The sequence below is a fragment of the Lithobates pipiens genome, unplaced genomic scaffold (genome assembly GCF_037356315.1).
Source record: "Lithobates pipiens isolate NorthernLeopardFrog02 unplaced genomic scaffold, aLitPip1_a1.2 Scaffold_22, whole genome shotgun sequence".
In the NCBI taxonomy this organism is placed as follows: Eukaryota; Metazoa; Chordata; class Amphibia; order Anura; family Ranidae; genus Lithobates; species Lithobates pipiens.
In genome coordinates, this window is record NW_027507784.1 from 19811213 (window position 1) to 19837428 (window position 26216).

The following is a 26216-nucleotide window of genomic DNA, read 5'->3' on the forward strand; positions in this document are numbered from 1 at the left end:
CTTTCGGCGTGTAAATCCTTTCTGAGCATGCGCGGAACTTTGTTTGACGAACAAGCCTACACACGAGGGGACTGTTCGCTGAAACAAAGTTTCAGCGGACAGTTTTTCGGAAATTCCGAAAAACTTTGTTCAGCAGACTGTTCGCTGAAACTGTCCGCTGAAAGCCCACACACGGGCGGACTGTCCGCTGAAACACTGTTCAGCGGACAAAGTTGAGCGAACAGTCCCCGCGTGTGTACGCGGCCTCACAGAACTGCAACTCAATTAAAGAGGAAGTAAACCCTGATGAGTTTACTTCCTCTTTCATTCCCTGCAAAGGCAAAGCATAATGGACTACTATGCATCGCATAGTAGTCCATTATGTGTCACTTACCTGACACAGGAGCCAGCAAAGTCACCGCTGTCCCCTGTAGTCCGCCGCATCCATCTTCTCGGTGGGGTCTCGCAGCTCCGCCGCTGTCATTCGGCGAAGCCGCGATGGCGTCACTCCCGCATGCGCACGGGAGCCGACACGCGCGGCAGCTCCGTTGTTGGAAATGCCGCGTTCAGTGCGCCTGCGCACCTCTGTCTACGGCGCATGCGCCGTAGACAGCGGTGCCTGTCTTCGGGCAAATATCTCCTAAACCGTATAGGTTTAGGAGATATTTCTTGGACCTACAGGTAAGCCTTAATCTAGGCTTACCTGTAGGTCAAAGTGGTTTGTAAGGGTTTACAACCACTTTAATAACATTTGTTTTATGTGTTTTTTATGGATTTATGGTTGATATTCTGTCTCTATCATTTAAAACACACCTATAATAAAAATGATAGACCCTTCATTTCTTTGTAAGTGGTCAGATATTGCCCCAAAATATGTACAAGAGTGCCCTGAAGTCCACAATTCTGCCAGCAAAGGGGTGAAGAGCATGGAAATATGGAGTGGAGGCAAGCTGATGAAGTGTATAGTACCACATGTAGACCAGTTTTTGCGAAGATTCCCAATGGGAGACACATCTGGTTTTCTAAGGATGATATGCCACAGTTCCAATGGTACACGGAAGTGGAGTTCTGATTCCCACTACTGTATCGAAGGAGGCTTCGGATGTAGATTATGTTTGTGGAGTAGGGTGTAGAAAATGGTGATTCGGTTGCTGGAGGGAGCTTCAGAATTATAAAGCTTAAAGATTCAGGGTACTTTCATTTGACAATACAATCTTGAAACAATCAGGTACAGATTTCAGACAAAGTACAAACCACGTATAGAAGACAAAAATCCCAATATACCGCTTTCAAAACGATCGTACAATAATCTTATCATTAGTACACAGCTTTCGATAGCCGATGATGACAGCTCATCCGATATTATCCGAAGGTGCAAGCATGAAAATTTTCCTTCCAGATCGTATGATTTTCATTTAATCAGTACACTTGTCGTCCAAAAATACAATGCAAAACATGACATCACTTCAGATTTTTTATTCTGACGTACGAGAATTTTCGTAACTTTAGTAACTATTTGATTTTTGATATGAGATTAGCATGCAAAAAAAATGGACGATCAATCGTCCGATAATCTTGTCGTGTGCACGAGGCTTAAAGTGATTGTAAAGATTGTTATACTTACCTGCTCTGTGTAGTGGTTTTGCGCAGAGCAGCCCGGATTCTCCTTTTCTTAGGTTCCTCTTTGTCTCTCCTGGCCCCTTCCTCTAGACGAGTCCCCTTACAGCTTGCTATGGGGGCACCCCAGCCGAGTCACAACTCTGTGTATCCATTCAGACACTGAGCTGTGGTTGGGCCTCACCCCCTTTCTCTCCTCTTTGGCTGGCTGACTTTAAGTGACATCAGCGGAAACCAATGGCACCACACTGCTGTCTCGTACAATGAGGATTGGAGTCCCGGCAGCTGAGACAATCCTACAACACTGCTGGATAGAGAAGGGGCTCAGGTAAGTATTGGGGGGGGGGGGGGGGCTGAGGGCGGCTACTGCACAAAGAAGGCTTTCAATCTTAATGCATTAATATTAAAAACCTTCTGCATTTACAATCACTTTAAGGATGCCGGGGCTGCTCCAGGGAGATTGGGAGGAGTTGGGCTTCAGGGGTAACTATATCAAATGTTGTTGGCCGTCTGCATCAGGAAGCTCATGCATTCATACCGCTGAGTTTCAAAGTTGTCGATCTCCTTCAGGTGGAAGTCTACAGCCTGCAAGATGTCTTTCAGAAAGTTCAGAAATTTGAGATGCTTGTGCCTGTCACTGAAATGGTCGGAGATAATGTAATTTTCGATAGGAAGAACATTCTCTATCCCCATCTGGGCAAATTTGGTTCTGAGTTCGGAGTCCTTTCTACCCTTGGTCAGAACAACGAAGGGCTGAATACCTGGAGAGATATACATAATCAGCATCAACATCCACAGTAGTTATTCTTATATTTATATATTGATAAAAGCTCATTTGTGATTAATAATTAGTAGACATGTGCGATTAGTTTAGTACGAAAAGAAAATTTGTACGAATTTCCGGAAATTTGTTTATTTGTACGAATCTGAAATACGAATTTTTATAATGATAAATTTATCATAACAAACATTCATTATTTTAACAAAAAGTTTACGAAAATTCTTATTTTGTACGAATCCGAATTGAATTTGAATACAATTTTTTATTCGTACGGAACGAAGCGGAACGAAACAAAACAATTTTTTTTTTTTTGACGGTGCCCATGTCTAATAATTAGGACTACGGATGAGCCAAACTGTCCAGGGGTCAATCTGAGCAGGGTTTTGGTGATGCCAAATCTCAAACTCCACTGAAATCAATGGGGGTTGGATTAATAATAGGCAATTGCCCTGGGGAGGCATGCACCATTGCAAAAACAATTTAAAAAAAAATTGCCCTTGGCCAGAAGAGGTGATTTTTGTTTTAATTCTTAAAGTGAAAGATTAAAAATTCCCAATTCCTCTAAATAACAAGCCAGGGGTGTCTCCTAGAACCTTCCTTTGAAGAGGCTCATCACTGTGGTGTACAGAAAATGCTGCAGCAGCACTGATATTTACAAAGGAAATAAAAAGGCTGGCAAATGACCTTTCATTGCTGGCTTCTTTTTAAATGGGAAAAAAAAGGGTCTGCTATACATTTTCAGGGAACTTTGAAGTGATCTGTGTGCTGTTTTTTTTTTTTCTTTGTAACTGTCACTTTAGCTGTAGAACATCCTACTGCAAAAATAAAACAAAATTGGGTATAGCCCCCTGATAAAATTCATATCAGACCTTTTGCATCTGGTGTGGATTTTAAAGGGGTACCCCCCAAAAAAACATAAAAAATGTGCAAGGTACCCCAAAAAATCTATACTATACCCTTAATTTGAGCATGTACCCCACATGGTCAGGAAAGGGGATATATGAGTTTGTGCTCCACCCTCCCCTTCCTGGGCCACACCAGACCAGATGACCTCAACATCAGGGGAGTCCCCCCCCCCCGGTGAATAACCTTGTCCCCATGTTGACAAGAGCAACAGTGCCTTCCCCACAACCCTTGCCTGGGCTTGTGGGGGTCTGCGGGTGGGGGGTTATCAGACAAAGCAAATGTCCAACAGTTGATTTGCCATAATTTCAGAGCCAATAATATATACTTGAATTAGTAAGATGGGCTAATAGCAGTGGCGGGCTTTCCATTAAGGGCACAGGGGCGGCGCCCCCCCCTCCCAATCTATATAACGGCTCCTAATCTACATGAAGGGTGCCGGATGCATGGATTTCAATTGGGTTTTTTTTTAAGCACATGGTTAGAGCCTGATGATCTAATTGACTTAAGAAAAGGGTGGGCTTGGGGCACAAAGCACTGCGCCCTGAGCTCCCCCAGCTCTGTGACAATAGCAAATTAATATTCACTATTGTCTTCCTGCTTCTTCTCCTGGACAATCAGGAAGTGTGTCGTAAGACACGATTGGCCGAGAGGAGAAGTGACCGGATTGGCCAGGAGCAGGGGGGAGGCGTCAAGGAGGAGATGCAGGGGGAAGCCACCGAAGCTGCCCGAGACCTGGATGGGGTATGTGCAGGGATTATGGGCGGATGGACAATCGACCGAGCGATGGGGGAGGGGGTTTAATGACTGACTGACCGAACAACCGACCGAGTGATGGTGGGGTTTAAAGCGGTAGTAAACCCGCATTTTTTTTTTTTTTTTTTTTAAACCTGCAAAGCAAAAGGCATAATGAGCTAGTATGCACCGCATACTAGCTCATTATGAAATACTTACCTTAGAACGAGGCCCCGACATCTCGCCCGATCCACGCCGAGGAAGCCGACATGCTCCCTCGGCGTCTCTTCCGGGTATCGCGGCTCCGGCGCTGTGAGTGGCCGGAGCCGCGATATCGTCACTCCCGCGCATGCGCGCGGGAGATTTAAATCCGGCCGGGCGAGCGCTGCCGGATTTTCACGGAGAGAACCCCCTTGTGCGCATGCGCCGCTGCAGTCAGCGGCGCATACCGAGGGGAATATCTCCTAAACCTTACAGGTTTAGGAGATATTTTTTTTACCTACAGGTAAGCCTTATTATAGGCTTTCCTGTAGGTAAAAGTTAAAAAAGTGGGTTTACTTCCACTTTAACTGACAGACTGACTGACCGTTCGACCGACCAAATGAACAGAAAGGGGTTAGGTGGTCTGTTTGCAGCCTCCCCAAAAATAGAGCACCATCCGCCACTGGTGGGAGTGTACTCCCTCTTATAAGCTGAAAAGAGGCACAGTCTAAGTAGAAAGGACTGCCCCTTGCTAGCACATGTCACAGAGAAGAACAGTTGTGTTCCATGTTGAAGCAGCAGAGAGACAACTGCTTCCACAGAGTGAGCAAAGATTTTTCTCTGCAGCACTCTGGCAGGGGATAGGATTTTCTACTTGAGGCTGTGGCTGCTTTCTCGAAAACAGAATAGATTCCAATATATTGCTTTAGCTGACTTAATTGATTTTTTTTTAACAAAATTACCATTACAGCAAATTTAGTGCTCTCTTACCAGTAAGTTGATGAGCCTTTCTTAAGAACATTTTGATGGAGCTGGATTCAGCATCACTAAGGTTATGTTCGGAGCTGCAGAGAAAAAGCAAAATTCTGAGTTTTTCTAGATTACTTCCAGAGCTCAAAAATACAAATATAATATATATATATATATTTATATATATATATATGAAAGTTATTTCTAAATAATAAATTAGTGTACAGGATGCTGGGGATGTGTCCTGGACAGCAAGTATATCCCCCCACGTTTGAGTTTCGACCCTAAGGGGAATGATTGAATTCAGATTGAGTACTTTGGGGTTCTCAGGCTGCCATGTAGGGTGAGGGGTTCTGGGATAATCCACTTGGAGAGGACTGACTTACAGTGCTTTCAGGATTGGTAAGTCCTTGTTTGGGAACAAGTCATCCGCGCTGCCCACAAAGAAAAATTAATGAATGAATATGGTAGCAGCCAGCAATGATATGTTGATTACAAAAGAAAAACACATAAGAGTCCAAGAATGCAACGCTACTGAAAAGTATATTAGTAATATTAGTCCATCAACCCGCAATTCAAAGGATAGATGAGAAGGGGTCCCACACCAGATCTAGTGCAATAGGACAATATACAGTGCCGCAGTGTTTCTTGCAAGTCTCCTTACTAGATGTTAGCAGGCATATACTGAGTGTGATTTCTACAAGTCAGCTCCGAAGATCTGGCGGGCAGCAAACATCAATAAAGCACCAAGCAGGCGACTCCACATAATGCATCTGAAGTACCAGCTTCGAACGGAGCCTCCTATTCACCGGGATGACAAATAAAGAGCCTCCATGGTGAAGTAAGTCAATCAAGTTTCACATTTATTAAAAGAAATGTACTTACAAAATGACTAGTTAGTTAAAACATTTTAAATACATTCAAGGAAATGGTGGCCGGCTGATAGCGAGCTTGCGCCAGGTCACTTCTTACGCGTTTCGTCTTCAATAGACATCATGCCTCTGCATTTTCTTGGATGTTTTTAAAACATTTGAACAGACTAGTCATTTTGTAAGTACATTTCTTTTAATAAATTTGAAGCTTGATTGACGTACTTCACCATGGAGGCTCTTTATTTGTTATCCCGGGAAGTCTGAGGTTCCCTAATGCTGCGTACACACGATCGGAATTTCGGCCAGCAAAAGACTGATGAGAGATTTTGTAGACCGTGTGTTATGCTCCATCAGAATTTATCTGGCCGAATTCCCGCCAGCAAAAAATTTGAGAGCATGTTCTCAATTTTCCCGACGGAAAAAATTTCTGTCGGAAATTCCGATTGTGTGTATGCAATTCCGACACGCAAAAACTCACACATGCTCAGGTTCAATTACGAGACGGAAGCTATTGGCTACTGGCTATTGAACTTCCTTTTTCTAGTCCCATCATACGTGTTCTTGACGGTCAGAATTTGGTGTGGCCGTGTGTATGCAAGACAGCTTGAGCGAAATCCCGTCGGAATTCCATCGGGAAAACCACAAGAGTGGAAAACCACAATCGCGTGCACGCGGAATAAGAAGTTGGTACTTCAGATGTATTATGTGGAGTCGCCTGGAGTCTAATTTAACAGAATTTAACAAGTCCCCCTCAAGACTTTAATAGGATTTGCCTCTGAATTTGAAAGTTTGGGTTCGCCAAATCTTGCAAAAGATTCACCAATCCCTTGGAAAATCAAACCCGGGTATATTTGCTGATCACTAGTTCTAATACAAACAAACAATTTAAAGCATTGATATTTACATTAAAATATAATTTATATTTCACTGATCAGATTCACAAACTATAAAGTTACCTGCACACAAAGACGGGAACTATCAAGTCAGGAGTTTTACTTTCCATCATTTTTCGTATTAGTCCATCGTTTCGTTCTTGAAAGCTTTTATTCCACTTCACCTTCTCATTAAAAGGTGCAAAATTACCTTTAAAAAATATAATTACCATTATATAAAGTTATTATTGAAATGTCCCATCATTTCTTCCCTACAGGCATCGTGTTCACTGTAAAATAACATTATTTAAAAGGATTCTTGAATAGGCAAAGCATTGGGATATCTTGCTAACCCACCTTCCCTCTTCCTTCCTCCTCCCTACCTCATACCAATTTTCACATTTGATGCTTTGTGCTGTATGACTGTCAGAGCCCTTAGAAATATCCGGTACCTCCAGCTATAGGGAGCATGTGACCTACCCCTCCCCCCCACAGTGCAGTCCATCACCAAGATCACACTGACTGAGCGCACTATTTGTTTTTCATATAAAGTATGTTCCAGATCAATAACTTGGAAAACATTTAAACGAGTGCACCAAGATGATACCATTCAACTAACATTTTCACAAGGAGAGGTCAGCAAAGTCAGCCCCATATTATATATATTGTGGGACCCCCAGAAACAGGGCTTTGCCAGCAATAGGCTTCCTTTTTTAAAGGGGGAGTCCGCCGTTTTTTTTTTTTAAAAGCCAGCAGCTACAAATACTGCAGTTGCTGACTTTTAAAATAATGACACTTACCTGCCCAGCGCGCCCGCGATGTCGGCACCGGAAGCCGATCTCTAGATCGTCTCTCGGGTGCTGCCGCCGCCATCTTGGGTATAGGAATCAGGAAGTGGAGCCTTTCAGCTTCATTTCCCGGTTCCCTACTGCGTATGCGTGAGTCGCGCTGTGCAATAAGGATGGTCCCCGCTGTCTCTGGGATCTGTGTGTTTCCCAGCAGACAGCGGGGGACATTCGGAAAGGGGCGTAGATTCTGCGGAGAGGGGCATAGCTTCTGCAGATATCTATGCCGGAAGTGGGTGCAGATAAATGTACTGTACAGGTATCTGCACCCTCCTCCCCCCTGAAAGGTGCCAATTGTGGCACCGGAGGGAGGGAGGGTTCCAATGAGCGGAAGATCCACTTTAGGGTGGACCTCTGCTTTAAATTACGGTGGAAAAAAAGAGAAAAAAATTAAAAAAGCGCTAAAATATTGTGTACCATTATTATTATTACTATACAGGATTTATATAGTGCCAACAGTTTGCACAGCACTTTACAACATGACTGCAGACAGTACAATTACAATACAATTCAATACAGGAGGAGTCAGAGGGCCCGGCTCGTTAGAGCTAACGATCTAGAAGGGAGTACCATCACTTTAATCACTTAGCGACCGCACCGCGCAGATATACTGCGGCAGGGCAGCCGCTCTGTGCCAGACCACGTACCCGCTCCTGCTTTAATTGAACACAGTGTGAGCCAATCGTTCAGGAGAAAGGTAGAATGGCAGTCTGCCTATGTAAACAAGGCAGACTGCCGTTCTGCGAGAAGAGAATGTGCTGATCCTGTGTTCCTGCTAAGCAAGAGCATGGATCTGTACATTCCCCCAGTCAAAGCACCTTCCCCACAGTTAGTGATCACTCCCAGGGAACACAGTTAACACTTTGCTTGTCCCTGATGTTAACCCCTTCCCTGCCAGGGTCATTAGTACAGTGAGAGTGCATATTTTCTAGCATTGATCACCGTTTTGGTGTTACTGGTCCCAAAAAAGTGTCAGCTAGGTGTCCGATTTGTCCGCCGCAATATCGCAGTCCCGTTGTAAGTCACCGATAACCGCCATTACTAATAGAGAAAAAAATATATATACCATCGTTTGTAGATGCTATAGCGTTTGCGTAAACCAATCAACATTCATGTATTAGTATTTTTTATACCAAAAATATGTAGTAGAATATATATTGGCCTAAACTGATAAAGAAATTAGATTTTTTTTATTGGGAATGTTTTATGGCAGAAAGTACTTTTTTCAAAATTTACGGTATTTTTCATATAGCGCAAAAAAGAAAGAGGTGATCGAATACCACCAAAAAAAAGCTCTATTTGTGGGAAAAAAATTACATAAATTTTGTTTAAGTACAGCGTCGCAAGACTGCGCAATTGTCAGTTAAAATAACGCAGTGCCGGAACGCAAAAAATGGCCATGAAGAGGGGTATACAAAAATATTTACAGATAAAGATAATACACAAAATAAAAAATAGTAGTAACAGCAAATAAATTACAATGCAACATAAAATAAGTCTGATGCAATGTAAAATAAAGCATTATAATCATTAGATCCCAGGATAATTTTTTTTGTATATGAGTATCCAGGGGTATTATGTACACAGAGACTATACTAAACAAATCATGATTATTCAATTCCATGAGGTCCATTTAATGACAAAGAAATTCTGTTCTGAAATTCCAATGTTTGTATAAAACTAGAAATCAACTTACATAATTGGGCATAGATTTCCCAAGCTTCTGCATTCCCCAACATTGCAAAGCCACGATTGTCCACAATAGAGATTGTGTTGGTGAGCTCATACACTCTCCTCTCCATGGTCTTCCCACCATTGGATATTCCTTCTCCTGCCAAGTCCTGGAATTTGCCACAACTCAATGTGTAGACACAGGAATTCACAAAGGAGGACTTTCCATGGCCAATGTAACCGAAGAGCTGGATAAGAAGACGATTAAATCGGCCAGCGGGTAACTGGTAATCCTGAAAATAATCTGACAGCTGGTCGCAATCCTGGGAATCCCCTTTTTTTAGTTGTTTGCGCTTTTTAGCTGTAAAGGAAATTTGTTCTTTACAAGAGCAGCTGAAATGTAATACACTGTACGCGTTTGTCATAAGATAATGTATTTATAAGATTGCAGTAACAAGGAAGGAAGACTTACCTGCTTGGACAGTCTTTGGTATTGTGTTTCCTATGCCCTCTAAATAGTCAGAAAGCTTCTTAAAAAATTCTTGGGCCTGTAAAAATAAAATGTGTTTGAAATCATCAAGAGGTATTTTATAGATATGTGCACTGCCGAAAAATGTGTTCATTTTTGTTTTTCATTCTTTTTTTTTCTTTTTTTTTTCAACTCATTTGTTATGATCGCAACTCATAAATTCCAAAATTCATAAATTTGAAAATTTGAAAATCTGAAAATAAGAAAGAAAATCTGTAAATTCTAAAGAATAACTAGCTAACTAATAATAACTAACTATTAAATTATAGGTATTAGAATTTCCTTTAAAATGTGGCTATTAGTTAACGTAACGAATACGAATTTATCTGAAGTTATGAATTTTCCGAAATGACGAATAAGGCATTGAAACAAATTGAATGAAACAAATTAATAATAAATAATAATACATTTTCATTATTATTATTATTTATTATTATTATTATTATTATTAATTTGTTATATTCCCACGAATTTGTTGAGATATGGCATTCATTATTTTGGTTAATTCATAACTTCGGATAAATTTGTATTCATTATGTTCTAGACTTGTGCACAACAGAAAATTTCATTTAGTTTCGGTTCGTTGTCATTCGTAAAATACATCATTTCGTTCTGTTATATTCGTTATGTTACATTAATAAGTTTTCGGATAATTTGTTATTATTCGTAGAGTGTCAAATTAATTCGTTCGTATTTGTTGAAATTCGCTATTTATGTATGTATAGACATTCGTTACAATGATTCGTAGTTTGGAAAGTCGTTTGTTTATTGAATCTTTTAACACACACAATGACAACGTCTCTTCTCCTCGGCTCAAATACAATACAAAACCCTTCTCACTCAGTTCTCAGGAATGCACTTTGCCAGTAATCCATCCTCCGGCACAAAATGAATTAGCTGATTGGACTATAAGATTTACTTTGAGCTGACCTTTTGTTTCATTAGATCTTTAAAGAATTACCAAATTCATTCGAATTCATTCGTTATATTTCTTTCGTATTCGTTGTTATTCGTTATTTTTTTATTCGGACATTTGGATGCATCCGAATGTCCGAAAGATGCAAAATTCGGCCGAATTTTCAATTTGTTACGAAATGAATTGCACAAGCCTATTATGTTCACTTACAGCCAAATTTGAAAGGAAATTCCAATACCTATAATTTAATAGTTAGTAATAGGTAAGTTATTATTTGTATTTATTATTTCAGATTTAGAATTTTTGGATTTTCGAATTTACAAATTTACCAATTTATAAAAATTCAAAATTCAAAATATTCAGAAAATTTGTTAAATGTTTTTTCGTTAATTTGGATATTTCCAAACAAATGAATTTGTCGAAATTAGTTAAAAAAACTAATTTGAAACTAAATGAATAGCATATGTCTATTAGTTTATTTCTTTATCTTTGTTTTCCTTTAAGTTGTAGCAAAATTACAAATTTAAACTCAGCTTAATTACTAACAGAATGGTAGAAATTTTACTTGATATCAATGTTTCAATGATTTGTAATTAGTTTTTTTTTTTTTTTTTAATCCAGACACCCCAATGGAAACAAACACAATAGAAATTAATTATAAGTGCATGTCAAGATGGTATATAACACCCACAAAAGCACGTAAATGCCAACTGAAAAAATCACCACTCTGCTGGAGAGGATGTGGGATGAGAGGGACAAAGATATATAGTGGGAATGCCCAAAAATACAGAAATTCCGCCAGGAGGTGGTTATACAACATATACAGGAAAAAAAAAAACAGGATAAAGCATGCCTAAAAGTCCTGAATTGTACTTATTCCTTAATACCAATCTTACAATAAAGCAATGTAAGAAAACAATGATACCTCACTTATTAAATGCAGCAAAATATATGAGTCCAAACAATTGGCAAGTACCAGAGAGTCCAACGTTAAGAGATTGAGTCAAAAAGGATTGAATTTATTTATAATATGGAAGAACTGTATCATTATGGAGAGGACAGAATAGAAAGATTTGTAAATATCTGGAAAGGTCGGATAGAGTTTAAGAAGACAAAGAGATACATCGAGCTAATTGGAGTATGAAAAATGATAGGTGGTGGAAATGGAAGAAGAAAGATATTTTATATTTATAAAGATTAAAGCTGAAGAAGGATTGGGTGGAAAAGGGGAGAGGAAATGGGAATTTTATGGAGCAGTTTATTTTTTTATTTTTTTTTTAAGAAAGTATATGTACTTTGTATGTGAAAACTAAGAACATTTAAATAAAAGAAAAATCCAGACACCCCTGCCAGACACTAAACAAAGCCCCGACCATTTACTTTACTCTACTGCAGTCATAAAATTACAGCTTGGTCAGGGCTGTGATTGGCTAGTAAAAGAACTACCCCTTTGGCCATCTCCATCAGATGATCTTGCGCAGCTATGATCTTTTTTAGCCCCTCCCCCTCCCTTTAGAATGTAAGCTCCATCAGCAGGGCCCTCCGATTCCTTCTGTACTGAACTGTATTGTAATTGTACTGTCCCCCTTTATACTGTGCAAACTGTTGGCCCTATATACATTTTCAATAATGATAATATTAAAGGGGTTATAAAGGTAAATGTTTTTTCACCTTAATGCATTCTATGCATTAAGGTGAAAAAACATCTGACAATGCTGGCCCCCCCAGCCCCCCCGTTTTACTTACCTCACCCCTCGAAAGTCCCGCCCCCCCAGACTTCCTCTTTACCACTCAGCCTGGCCGACGATTGGCTGGAGTGGATGGATTAAAGGCAGCGCAGCCATTGGCTCGCGCTGCTGTCAATCACATCCAATGACGCGGCGTGCCGAGGGCGGGGCCGTGTGATACAGCGAGTGGCTATAGCCGCCGGCTGTATCACGGGAGCGTGGCCGCAGGTGCTTCTCACCATGCGAGGGAGCTTGCATGAACGTGAGAAGTACCTGCGGGAAGAAGCAGAGACAGCCACCGAGGGACCACAGAAGACCAGGTTCGGGGCCACTCTGTGCAAAACGAGCTGCACAGTGGAGGTAAGTATAACATGTTTGTTATTTTAAGAAAAAAAAAATACCTTTACAATCCCTTTAATAATAAATTAAAATTGCACTTACATATAAGTGACTTGATCCATGCATGCCACCAAAAACAGCTCATTCAGAGGAATACCATGTGCCGCCAACAGATGCAATTGTACTCTCATGTAGAAGCCGGCAGTGGGGAAGACATCAAGCACACTAGAAAGTCTGTGGTGGACACAGGAAGTCTTGAGGATAGAGACTGCCGAAATATCCCAAGCTGGAATGTGACTCCGTGTGTAGGGTAATGCAGTACTTCTACTACCCTGTTTCCCCCGAAACTAAGACCTAGCGTGATTGTGGGTGATGACTGCAAATATAAGCCCTACCCCCAAATAAGCTACCCTACCCTGTTTTCCCGAAAATAAGCGCTACTCTGAAAATAAGACCTACAAGGACTTCAACTAGGGCTTATTTGGGGGGGGTAGGGCTTATATTGCAGCCATCACCGACAATCTTGCTAGGTCTTATTTTCGGGGAAACAGGGTAACTAACATATTTCTGGTGTCCTTGCCCCTTCATCAGAGTTTGTTTTGGTGGTACGTATTGTAAGTGGAATTTTAATTTCTCGCTGTTAAAGTGGTTTAATCTGCCCAACACAGTGAACTCTATTTCTGTTTCTTACCCTTACATGTATAATTGGTCCTTGAAATTATACACATTGACAGCAAGGATTTACACCAGCTTGGAACCAGCATAGAATGTTACATTTGAAGAATTTATTGAGTAATATTAGTATAAACCAATATAACGGGGATATCAAAATATACAAAATCTGCAGAGCAAGAAGTTTGGAAGACCATTTAAGTTTACCTTGACGCCTTTGTCGGTTTGTTCATTGTACATCTTTATTGCATTATCCTTGTCCTTTACAAATGCATCATATCCTCCAGAGACATGGTATTTGTTTTCCTTGAGGGCCTGGTCTATATCACACTTGAGTTTCTTAAGTAGATCTTCACACTTTTTCTGAGAGAAATCCTCACAAATCTTCCAGAGCTCCCCCCTCTTTTCCTTTAGGTCTTTCTGTCAAAACAATTGCCAACACAAAATGAATACATGTATTACATTTTTGGGGCACACTACAACCTTCACGTGAACTACCTCTAGCTGATGGAGGTATTCAGCTTGACTCTTCTCATGCGGGACATAGTTCTTTTCAAACTCACGGAGAGCTTCTTCCAGTAAACTTTCATGCAGCCTTTGGAACTCTTCTTCAGTGTTGAATTGTTGAGCTTTCATTTTGTTTTCATATGACTCTGTAGATCTGCGTATTGAGCTTTGATTCTTCTCCAAGGTCATGTTTGACATGGAACGCTCCAGGTGGGCAATATCACATTTAGTGACAGAATCAACATAGGACTTGAGAAGCTGAGATAAGTCTGAAAAAGATTGTGAAAAACATTGAATACGTCTGGCCATCTTCATAAGCTTTTGGTATTTTTTAAAAAAAGTTCAGCATTAGGTAGCTCTCATATTGCACACTATATCTATTAGTGGACTTGTCACAATTATGCCGCGTACACACGACCGGACTTTTCGACTGACTTGGTCCGGCGGACTGGAATCCGTCGGACAACTCGATCGTGTGTGGGCTCCAGCGGACTTTTTCTTCCCAAAAGTCTGGCGGATCTAGAAATAAAACACGTTTCAAATCTTTCGATGGGCTCGAGTCTGGTGGAAAAATCCGGTCGTCTGTGTGCTAGTCCGACGGACTAAAACCGAAGCTAGGGCAGCTATTGGCTACTGGCTATGAATTCCTTATTCTACGTCATCACGTTCGAATCTGTCTGACTTTTGGAGTGATCGTGTGTGGCCAAGTCCATTCGTTTGAAAGTCCGGCGGACCTCAGCTGAACAGTCCATCGGATTGTCTGGTCGCCAAGTCCGTCGAAAAGTCCGGTCATGTGTACACGGCATTAGAGTTCCTAAAGTAAAAAAAAAATAGAAGGTAAGGATTAGAGCCCCTGTAATGTTTATATTGTTGACTGTGACCCAGGGGCAGACTGACAACTCATGGGGCCCCCGAGCAATAAGAGATTATGGGGCCCCCAGGCAATCAGATATTATGGGGCCACACAGTATACACAAAACACACACACACAGTATACAATCACACAGTATACACAAAACACATAGACACAGTATACAATCACACAGTATACACAGACATGTTTCTATTGGCTGAACAGGTACTAGAGAGGTGGGGCAGCTATAATCTCGGGATTTTTAGACCAAAAGGATGTCGGTAAGGGACATTTCAAAGACATGTAAAAAAAAACACAAATTTTTTACATACTGTCCCTGGTTTTACTGAGGCTGGCAACCCTGATGGGGCCCCCTAGTGGCATGGGGCCCTCGGGCAGTGCCCGAGTAGCCCAATGGTCAGTCCGCCCCTGCTGTGACCCCATCGAGCAGATTCACCCTCTCTGTTTGTCTTGGTAGGTTGTAAACCTGCCCTACTCTATAATTATTAAATCAATCTATCAATTATTTAATCAATCAATAAAGCAAGTATCCAATTTAAATATATGAAGGAGAAATATCCTGAACAAAACCAATATGCAAAAAAAAAAATCTTTTAACTCTTTCAAAACATATAAATCTCTAAACTGTAAAACCCAAAATATCTACTTGTGACTCCTCCAAATGTTGTACAGTAATACCTTGGATTACGAGCATAATTAGTTCCAGAAGCATGCATGTAATCCAAAGCACTCGTATATCAAAGCGAGTTTCCCCATAGGAAATAATGGAAACTCAGATAATCCGTTCCACAGCCACTGCTGGTCTATGCAGTAATGTATGTGGCCAGAAGTGCGGGGGCACCGGTGTATGCAGTACCGCATGTGGCCAGAGGTTCGGGGAGCCAGGGATGCTTGGAGATGCTCAGAAACACTAGGAGACACTCAGAGACACTTGGGAACTGAGTTTTTCCAAGTGCCTCCGAGCATCTTCGAGCTTTCCACGAAGCGCTGGGAGCCACCAGTGCCCCTGGACCCCTGGCCAAATACAGAAATGCACACACCAGCGGCTTGAATCCTGCTCAACTTGTGAGACAACGCTTGAAAATCGAGTCAAGATTTTTTTTTTAAATAGCGCAAACGCTCATAAACTGTGTTACTCCGAAGTTCTACTGTAATCATTTATTGAGCCATAATACAAAACCATTCCAATTTTTAACAGTGCTGATTTGAAAATAAACAAATACAGTTGTGCTCAAAAGTTTGCATCTCCTGTGAGAAATCATGAAATGTTGGCATTGAGATAGAAAAGATAACTGATCCTGCACAAAAACTCTTTTATTTAATGATAGCGATCATATGAAGCCATTTATTATCACAAAAGTTGTTTTGCTAATAAGTCATAATGATAACAGAAACTCTGCCTGACTTATTTGTTCTGCTGCTACAGGTCTTAAAGAGGAGAATTAGGGATTACTGAGACTTTTACTGCCCCATCCTGCTGCTGTGTGCTGAGCTGAGGGGCTGGCATTGTTGCCCAGAAGTTATGCCTGCTATCAGCCTGTGAACAGATGTGCTCAGAGACTTTCTGTTAGAATATTTATGAATGGATAAGATCTTACATAATAATTGAATTGTATATATAAATATATATAATTATCTTCTGTATGGAAAAGGTGACATTATATAAGGTTCTTATACTTGTGAAAGTATATGCATGATTATAAGCTCATAAACATTTCTTGGGAGAGCTCCCACATATGGCAGTAATTAAGAGGAAGAGGAAGCTGAGTTTTACCTCCCCCATCTGTTACTTAAGATGCTAAAGTTTTAATGTTTTATTTAAGATCATAAGTCCTTTACATTACAATATTTCTTGATTAGGATATTAATAAGAACATTGTGTTTTAAATTAATATAATTTATATATAGATTATATATGTAGTATTTGATTTAGTCAAAAGAAAACTTATATTGTATGGCCAGATTTAGTTAAAAGATTTTACACATGGGTCTTTTTAGCCCATCTTCATGGAATGTCTTGAATAGAGATGGTTTTGTATTTCAACATCCTATGTTAAATTGAGTGACTTCCACCCTTGTCAAAAAGGTGGAAGGGGAACTGTCCATTGGAAATTTCTATAGTACTACAAGTGAAATAAGAACTTTTAAGTTAAACCAACACTCTTTAGAAAGGTGGGGGCTAATTTGAGTAGTAAAAAAGCTAGTAACATAGGGCAGACTGGCAGATTCTGCTGCATACATGAGACACACATACAGCATGACAACTGCTGTTACATCTACACACACATATCTGATTTAATCTTCATTTTAAGAATATAACACATTATTAATGATACTTTGACTGTTTTTGTAATATTTTGCTATTTTTATTATTAAATACATTTTTGAGTTTTTACACAAGAATTGAACGGATTTTCTTGGAACTTTTCTCGTCAATATGACTTATTGAAATATTGTTATTAATACAGTAATAACACGATTTATTTCACTTTCCCCTTGCATTCCTACATTTGTGGACTCAGCTGCTGTCATGGTTGCTGTCACAGTGGTTTGTTTAGTGACGGTTCTATTTTATCCCTACTTACAGGGGACACTATGCTGGTGTTACTGGGACCTGAACTGTGATGCGTGAGACTATAAGAATCACTGTGTCCGTATGAAATTGAACTATGCAGACTGCCATTCAAGATCTGTGTTTCCAGGTTCGCTAATTCTAGGGGGAGAGCTTTCATTTACAATGTTGCTAAAAGGACTACCTGTAACAGCTGGAAGGAGTTGGCTTAAGAAGGAGGACCCTTTTGTTGGGCTCTGTGGAACTACCCAGGTGCCTGCTGCACTGATGAGATGTCTTGTACCATTTCTTGTTGGTGTCTCCCTTTACTCTATGCGATTGCACGTGTCCTTAACAAGTGCAAGCTCCAGTACTCAGACCCCGACTTTCATTAAGAAACCACAGAAAAGTGGTATAGGGAGGGATCTCTGATAGCCGCCCCTGTGTTCTTATCATTGGGGTCCTTCTTCAGCCCTGACATACTGATACCTGAAATCTGCTTCCTTATTGCATAGGTATTGTGCATAATTTGTCACAACGCCATCGGTCGTTCTTTATTGCTGTAGTATTTATACTATTTACCCAGCTGGGCATTGTTTGCCAAAATAAAATAACCCCTTTTCAGCTTCAAGGTGTGTTGAAGAGTGCGGTAACATCTAGCAGTTCCGTCAGCATCAGGAACACGAAAATCCAAACATCCAGCAACTCTTTCAAGGGTGGTACTACATTTATAATGGCCCTGTAGATCCCTGCTGACATTAGGTTGCTTTTCAACTCACCAGATCCAGTCATAATTCTGTCTTCTCTTAATCTTTTTGCTGATACTTCTTGAAGAATGAACTTGCAGAAATCCTCAGCCTTCCTGACAAACTCAGGCACTAGATCTGATTCAGGAACTTGGGACATGCTTCTCAGCAACTCTTTGTCCCCAGATGGAAATCCAAAGTAAAAACACTTTCTCTTTGGAAAATGAGCTCTGATAGTCCTACGAATCTCATTTTGCCTTTGTCCCCTGGGTGTTTTTACAGCTAAAATGAAGAGAAAAAAGTACATCTTAAAACTAATAAACTTGAATACACTGAAACTGTAAGTATAGGACAAAACCACAATTAAAAATCTAGGCTTATGCGGGCCATACACAGAACAAATGTCATTCCTGCAACCACAGGTGAGAGAGACAGCATTGATAAGTTGAGCCATTGTGTTCTCCAGGCCGAGGGGGTGCCCCAGGAGAAGATAGTGATTATTGCTAGCAGCTATATCAGCCACTAGTAATAATCACATGTAAAATCTGGCTGGCTGGTTTTACCAAAGTTGATTGATCGATCAACTTGGTACATTCAGCCTACCCACACATGTCTTGATTCTAACTGTCTGTGGCCAGCCTTATTCAACAAAGTAATATTATGTAGTGTTATATAATCCATAAAATTTGCCAAAATACCCTATCCTCTATCCAACCAACCCTGTTTTTTTTTAATTGGGTCTGGATGACTAGCTGCCATGGTGGTCACGTGATCAGGAGCCGGTTGTGCCAACTTCCTATCATTATTAGATACCAGGAGTGCAATCTACATACAGAAACTTAAAGGGGAGTTACACCGTTTTTTTTTATTCAGTAGCTACAAATACTGCAACTGCTGACTTTTAAAATATGGACATTTACCTATCTTACCTAGGCCTGCGATGTTGGCACCTGAAGCCGATCTGCCGATCGGCTCTCAGGTGCTGCCACCGCCACCTTCGGTATGGGAATCAGGAAGTCAAGCCTTGCGGCTTCACTTACCGGGTTCCCTACTGCGCATGCGCGAGTCGTGCTGCGCAATTTGGATGGTCCCTGCTGTCTCTGGCATCCCTGAGTTTCCCAGCAGACAGCTGGGGGATGACAGGAAGTGGTGGAAATACGTAAATACCTGCAGATTCTGTGGCTATCTATGCCCTGAAAGGTGCCAATTGTGGCACCGGAGGTGGGGAGGGTTCCGATGAGTGGAAGTTCCACTTTAGGGTGGAGCTCCACCTTAACCCATCCAAGGATCATATATTTGAAATGTGGGTGTTAAAACCAACCCTCTTTGATGCTGTACATATGTGTAAGAGGTTAACAAAAATATCAGTATTGGGAACCATAACATCAGCATTGGGTGGACTGTCGCTATAAATGAGGAGAATTAACTTTATTCCAGTGACTAAGCTATTTGGCTATGACAATTACAAGACCTAAAATGATTTTTAGGTATACAAATAATAGGTAAAATTATTTTGCATTATTAAAAAAAGATGCCAAAGAGTTGAACCACAGGTCAGATTAGTACGTACGGACATTCTTTAGACAGTTTTCCAAATATTCATCAGCGGTGACTGAGTGTCCATCCAAGTCTGACTTAAGAGTAAAATCCCGTATGACCCAGACAAAGAGAGGTGCCATATTGTCTTTATCTTCCTGACTCTGAGCTTTCATCTTCTGAACTGAGGCTTTGTGTACAATCTCGATATATACATTTAATGTAGAGCTGTGAACATATTTTATTAAGGAAATTAAAACTTTAGTAATCAGGGTTTGTGTCTGAAAGTCTGTGCAAAGCAAAAACCCTCTCTTTACTTTTAGAGAGAGTAGGAAAGGGTTAATACCCCTGTCACTGGGGATTTCATCACTTAGTCATTACCAGAATAGGTGTTCCAGTTCAAACATTTCCCTGAACTTCTTGTTCTGGTGACAATGCTAAAACTTCTCAGAGGGATAGAGTAGGCAAATTTCATCTGGAAATGACTGTATTTTTCTCTGAGACTTAAAATGTGGACATATTTGCAGCACAGCTTTTAATCTTTTTTAATAGGCCGCTATTTCAGAAAGAGAGAGCAAGAAGATTTAATCTTTAAATAAAAAAGTGTCTTTTTTTCTGAGAATGAGAACAGATAAATTGTGTAGATTTGCATTATAGTCTGTGCTCCTTATTTTGCTTGGATGCAATTTCAGAAGGAGTTAGCAAAAAGTAATCTGAAAATGATAGTGTATTTTTTCTGAGACAGATTTTCTGTACTTTACATTATCCTTTGAATAGAATGCAGAATTTCAGATGAAGAGAGCAGGTAAACTTAAGCTGGAAATTAAAAATCATAGTGTCTATTTTCAGATTCAGAAAAAAAATATACAGATTTGCTGAACATTATGTTACCCTTTCTAATATGATGCAATTTCTGAGGGAAAGAGCAGGCAGATTTCATATAGAAATTAAATATTACAGTGACATTTTGTGAGACTGAAGGCAGGAAAACTGGACAGATGGACAGTATTTACCCCTTTTTTACTTGGATGTACTTTCAGAACAGAATTCAGATTTTACAGAAGCATAATAAATAGTTAAGGTTTGCTGCACAGTATGCTATCATATTTAATAAGATGTAAATTCAGAGTGAGAGAGCAGGCAGATTTAATCTGCAAATACCTATAACAATGTATATCTGCATTTTTCTGAGACAGTAAAAACAGTACAGATTTTGTTCACAGAGTATTATCCTATCTAATAGGATACCATTCCAGAGGGACAGAGCAGGCATACTGCATCTAGGAATTGAAAAATAGTTTTTCTTTTCTGAAACAAAAACTGTACAGATTTTCTGCCTTTTTGATAGGGTGCAATTTTAGAGAGAGACCAGGCTGTTTAAAATCAAGGAATCACTGTTAGATCTCACAATTTCAAAGAGACTATATCTACAAATATTCTTGATAGGCTCTTTTCCATGATCTTTTCCATGATCGGTGATGCGCTGCGCCATAGGGACATGGCGCACCACCAATTGGCGTGTTGCATGCCCCCCCGACCACGCTTGAATAGAAGAACGTCATATGACAGAACAAGAGTGCTCTCGCCCATCATTTCACTATACAGCAGGCAGGAAGCAGTTATTAAACCTTTAACCTTTAACCTGTAAAAAATAACCTAAATCATATAACTCAAACAATAATAAATAGGGATAAATAATAATTTATAAGAAATACCAAAAAAGCATGAAGTGTTAAAGTTCATCAAAAAGTCAGTGCGCCACACATATCGGTGTTCCACACATAATATAACTGCAAATAGCTGTGCTCCAATTGTGCAATAAGGATAACTTTATTATGTCACTCCACAAACTGTCATCTTAAGTGCTCACCCTATGCGATTCACACTCACCAAATAAGTTATGACTCACATATACTGTAAATTCTCTGCATAAATCACTCAGAATTTGCCACTCCCTCTGAAGAGTCTTCCCATACACTGGTATAAATGATAATCTGGTGGTGAAAAGGGAGCTCCTTTCCTATCCAGCCTAACTGTTCTTGGCACTATTTTTCATTCATTGAAGTTCAGTTCTTTCAATCATGGAGGCTCAGTATCATATGTTAACATTACCTAAGAAGGTCTTCATGCTACTTAAGGATGCCCACTCCTCTAGACTGACACTCGCCCATCAAGATATTTTTGATATTTGCTTAACTCTTCGCAAGACCTAGCCTACTGCTTGCATCTGGGCTCTTGCGAGGAGTACTGAGTCAAAAGGAAAGGAAAAATAAAAGGAAAGGGAAAGGTTGCTTCAGGAGGAACAGCTTGTCTTCTGACAAAAAGGATACTTTACTTTCTCCAGGGCATCCTGATTGATAACCCCACTACTGTTGTAGATGACAGCACTACTCATGAGCATGGCCAACGACATGATCATACAATCATTGTCCTTGTCTCCCTAAAAGACAGATATTGAAGTCAATATTGAGAAGTGTATGGATTAATCTGTTTTAAATTATCTTCTGAGGTTTACCTTCCCTGGGTCTCCAAGTCCTTCTGTATCCAGAAGTACCAAGGTATGATCACATTTTATTGGGTGTGGCATGCACCACATCCAGATGCCTTTGGTATTTGCCTTAATTGTAGAATCCACAGAGAAAACACCTGGAATAAGTAGACACAATGCTCAAAATGTTTTAATTATGTGCCTGCAGTGCAAGTATAACAGTATAATAGTCCATTTGATGTTACATAGTTACATTGTAGGTGAGGTTGAAAAAAAACACAAGTCCATCAAGTCCAACCTATGTGTGTGATTATATATCAGTATTACATTTTTTATTCCTGTATGTTTTGGTCGTTCAGGTGCTTATCTAATAGTTTTTTGAAACTATTGATGCTGCCTGCTGAGACCACCAGCTGTGGAAGGGAATGCCACATCCTTGTCGCTCTTACAGTAAAGAACCCTCTACGTAGTTTAAGGTTAAACCTCTTTTCTTCTTATTTTAATGAGTGGCCACATGTCTTGTTAAACTCCCTTCTCCAAAAATATTTCATCCCTACTGTGGGTTCACCAGTACAGTATTTGTAAATTTAAATCATCTCCTCTCAAGCATCTCTTCTCCAGAGAGAATAAGTTCAGTGCTCGCAACCTTTCCTCATAACTAATATCCTCCAGACCCTTTATTAGCTTTGTTGCCCTTCTTTGTACTCGCTCCATTTCCAGTACATCCTTCCTGAGGACTGGTGCCCAGAACTGGACAGCATACTCCAGGTGCGGCTGAACCAGAGTCTTGTAGAGCGGGAGAATTATAATTTTATCTCTGGAGTTGATCCCCTTTTTAATGCCAATATTCTGTTTGCTTTTTTAGCAGCAACTTGGCCTTGCATGCCATTGCTAAGCCTATCATCTACTAGGACCCCCAGGTCATTTTCCATCCTAGATTCTCCCAGAGGTTCTCCCCCCCCAGTCTATAGATTGCATTCATATTTTTGCCACCCAAATGCATTATTTTACATTTTTCTACATTGAACCTCATTTGCCATGTAGTTGTTCAGATCTTTTTGCAAGGTTTCCACATCCTGCGGAGAATTTATTGCCCTGCTTAGCTTAGTATCGTCCGCAAATACAGAGATTGAACTGTTTACCTCATCCTCCAGGTCCTTTATGAACAAATTAAATAGGATTGGTCCCAGCATGGAACCCTGGGGGACCCCACTACCCACCCCTGACCATTCCGAGTACTCCCCATTTATCACCACACTCTGAACTCACCCTTGTAGCCAGTTTTCAATCCATGTGCTCACCCTATGGTCCATGCCAACGGACCTTATTTTGTAAAGTAAACGTTTATGGGGAACTCTGTCAAATGCTTTTGCAAAATCCAGATACACCATGTCTACGGGCCTTCCTTTATCTAGATGGCAACTCACCTAAAAGGTTAATAGATGTAATATTTATCTTCTTCCTAGAAGCAGAACCTTCACCTGGAACTCCACCCTAAACGTTAACTGCAGATTCATTTGATTAAAACCCAACAATAAGAATGAAAGCCATTTTGTGAAAACGGGCACTGGGCCATTACAATTAAGTGTTTTATAGATATTCTAATAGCTCAATAAAATCATCAAACATTTGACTTTTCCCTAAAGATGGCCATGCTATGACTGGCATATGCAATATTTAAAGGAGTTCAGTCAATTTGTGCTTGTTGCCATTCTCAGATATTAATTGACATGCTGAAATACTTTATAAAACATAATTTTTTAATTATTTCTGAAAAAAAAAAAAGCAGATCTGTTTTTCTAGCTAAAAGAAAAAACAATTGTGATTGGATTCCAATGCTAAAGGATAAAAGTGATGATGTGTAGCTATCTCTCCAATGATTATTTTAGTGAAAGATCTGCTGCCCTTAAGTAATTTTAGACAAAGATGAAATACACATCTGTTTTTACCCACCAATGTGTTTTTCTGACCATCTAGTTCTGAGATTGACACAATTCTACTAGACTGTACAGCCAGGTTGGCCAGGTTGGGGACCTGACTTTTTTCTACACTGTTATGCAATACAACAAGGTAACTTCTCTGCTCCCAGGCTGTGGTTAGACAAGGAAGAAGCAATAGCAAAAGACTGAGGAGTTCATGTCTTTCCTTTTGTCAAGTTCTTTGTTATCACATGTGCATTCTAGCACATCTCATTGACCCTTAGCGTAGCCCCTATTTCTCCCAGTACCGTTTCATCATACAGGGGACTACAGCAAGTCACATTCACGTACCTAGATCAATGGTAAAAGGTGTAAAGAATTTGCTGGCTATCATACTTTCAGGTCATTTGTCTGGTGGTCATTTGTACATTCATCCATCTGTGGTGAGGTCCTCCATTGAGCTGTTGACTGTATGTTCTCCATCCATTAGAATTAGATGACCGGTTTCTTATTAGACTTCTGGCATTTTTGTCTTAACTCTCTTTCACCTTCTTAAAATTCTTCAGTCTTACCACGGTAACCTGGTTTTATCCAATTATCATGGCACACATTTTCTATGTATGTATTCAGGCACACAGAACAAGTGCAGGTACTTGGTGTTTGGCTAGACTGTCTGACTTTCATCTCAGCCTGTGTCTCTTCTTCCATCTCTTATTCCTGTACAGTTGCTTATATTACGAATCTCCTGGTACAGTCCTAAGGCAGCCCATAAGGCAGTCAGTTTTCTGGCAGAAGGGAGAGTTTCCTGTCATCGGGGTTCACTGATCAGGGCTGCCAGCTATAGCCCACAACACTGATCAATCCAACAGGGTGGTTGTACAGAAGTTGATTGGTAGATCGACTACCATACAACCTCAGTGCCTATACATGGATCGACATCTGTCTGCTTCCTGCTGAACCGGCCAGATTTCAATCAATGGATGGCTTAAGTCTTGACCCAGTAGGCTTCTACTTAAACCCTTGGCATTGCTTCTGACAAAGCTGGCCTCTGGTTACATGTCTCTTAGATATTTACCTAAACCCGTATAGCGATATCCACGGAAGGGGCTGCTGGTAGTTGTGCTCCATCTCTCACCCTGGACAGCCAGGCACACAATCTTCAGACACTCAGAAGTCAAGAAGCAGTCCTTGTACTTTGTTTTTATGTTTTATTCAGGGGAATTAAACTTGGATGGGGTAAGGGTAACTTAACTTGATTGAAGAAATAAGTAATTGGGACTTCAACTATATACACCTCCTCACTTCTATCTCCAGCACATCACTTGATTACTGATCTCACTCTTCAGCACATCACTTGATTGCTGATCTCACCCACCAGCACATCACTTGATTCCTCACCTCCAGGACCAGCTAGCACTATAGTTTAGGCCTGACATTGACTCCACCAGGCCTTAGCAAATGCCCTTTGCAGGCAGGGACCGTGGGCCCCTTTGGTGTAGCAAAAAGAATGGGATTCCTAGTGCTAGCTGTCCATGTGGCTACTTATCCACATCTTCAGGCCCTGCCAGCCCTCCTGGCTGCAGCTGCCTTTCTCCACTTCTCGTGCAAAAAAACACAGTCCACTCCAATGGCTCTGCACCCATCCCAGACTGCACTCTCCTAGTCCGCTCAGGCGTGCCTCCCCAGTTCTCCTGATCGTGTGAACGCTCACCAGCCCTCTTGGCTACCTCTGTGGAAGTCCTGGAGACTTACCCAGCAGTGTTCTTGCTGTCCTCTCTTGCTCCTCCTGTGCCTCCTGGTCAGGACACCTCTGTGGGTTGTAAGAGGGGAGCTCCTTCAAAGGCCACGACAACCTAACACTCCATCTCCATCTGGGCTGACCCTGAGTAATTGAGGAGACCTGATCCCTGCCAAAAGTAGTTGAGGATTGGACAGAGCCCTCAGAATACTCAGGGGAGCTCTGCCTCTCCTTTCTTTCCAGAAGATTCTAGCATGTTCTGGAAACAAGTGAGGGGTATCAGTGATGCTGCCTGTGAGTCACCCAACTCTATCTGGCTTCCTGCCAACTCAGAATCAAACTCACAAGCTTGGCTGCTTGCCAAGGCTGCTTACATTTTCCTACACTACAAAAAATATACCTGTACACATCCTAGTACCACTAGAGGGTGCTACACCTGTGTGGACTC

The 26216-nt window shown here is 40.7% G+C and overlaps 1 protein-coding gene across 1 annotated transcript in view; it reads right to left on the reverse strand.

Annotated features, from left to right (window-relative positions):
- Positions 1-1379: 1379 nt before the first annotated feature.
- The window catches only part of LOC143923377 (guanylate-binding protein 1-like), a 36803-nt gene continuing 11966 nt past the window's right edge, over positions 1380-26216 (reverse strand). Inside the window, exons 3-13 of the mRNA XM_077447002.1 lie at positions 22139-22269; positions 21954-22063; positions 19658-19851; positions 18121-18369; positions 13908-14185; positions 13617-13829; positions 9699-9774; positions 9252-9587; positions 6795-6921; positions 4988-5061; positions 1380-2357 (exon numbers count right to left, since the gene is read on the reverse strand). Coding sequence (XP_077303128.1) covers positions 2089-2357; positions 4988-5061; positions 6795-6921; positions 9252-9587; positions 9699-9774; positions 13617-13829; positions 13908-14185; positions 18121-18369; positions 19658-19851; positions 21954-22063; positions 22139-22269 — 2057 coding nt within the window. The 3' untranslated portion in view covers positions 1380-2088. The remainder of the gene's footprint in view (positions 2358-4987; positions 5062-6794; positions 6922-9251; positions 9588-9698; positions 9775-13616; positions 13830-13907; positions 14186-18120; positions 18370-19657; positions 19852-21953; positions 22064-22138; positions 22270-26216) is intronic.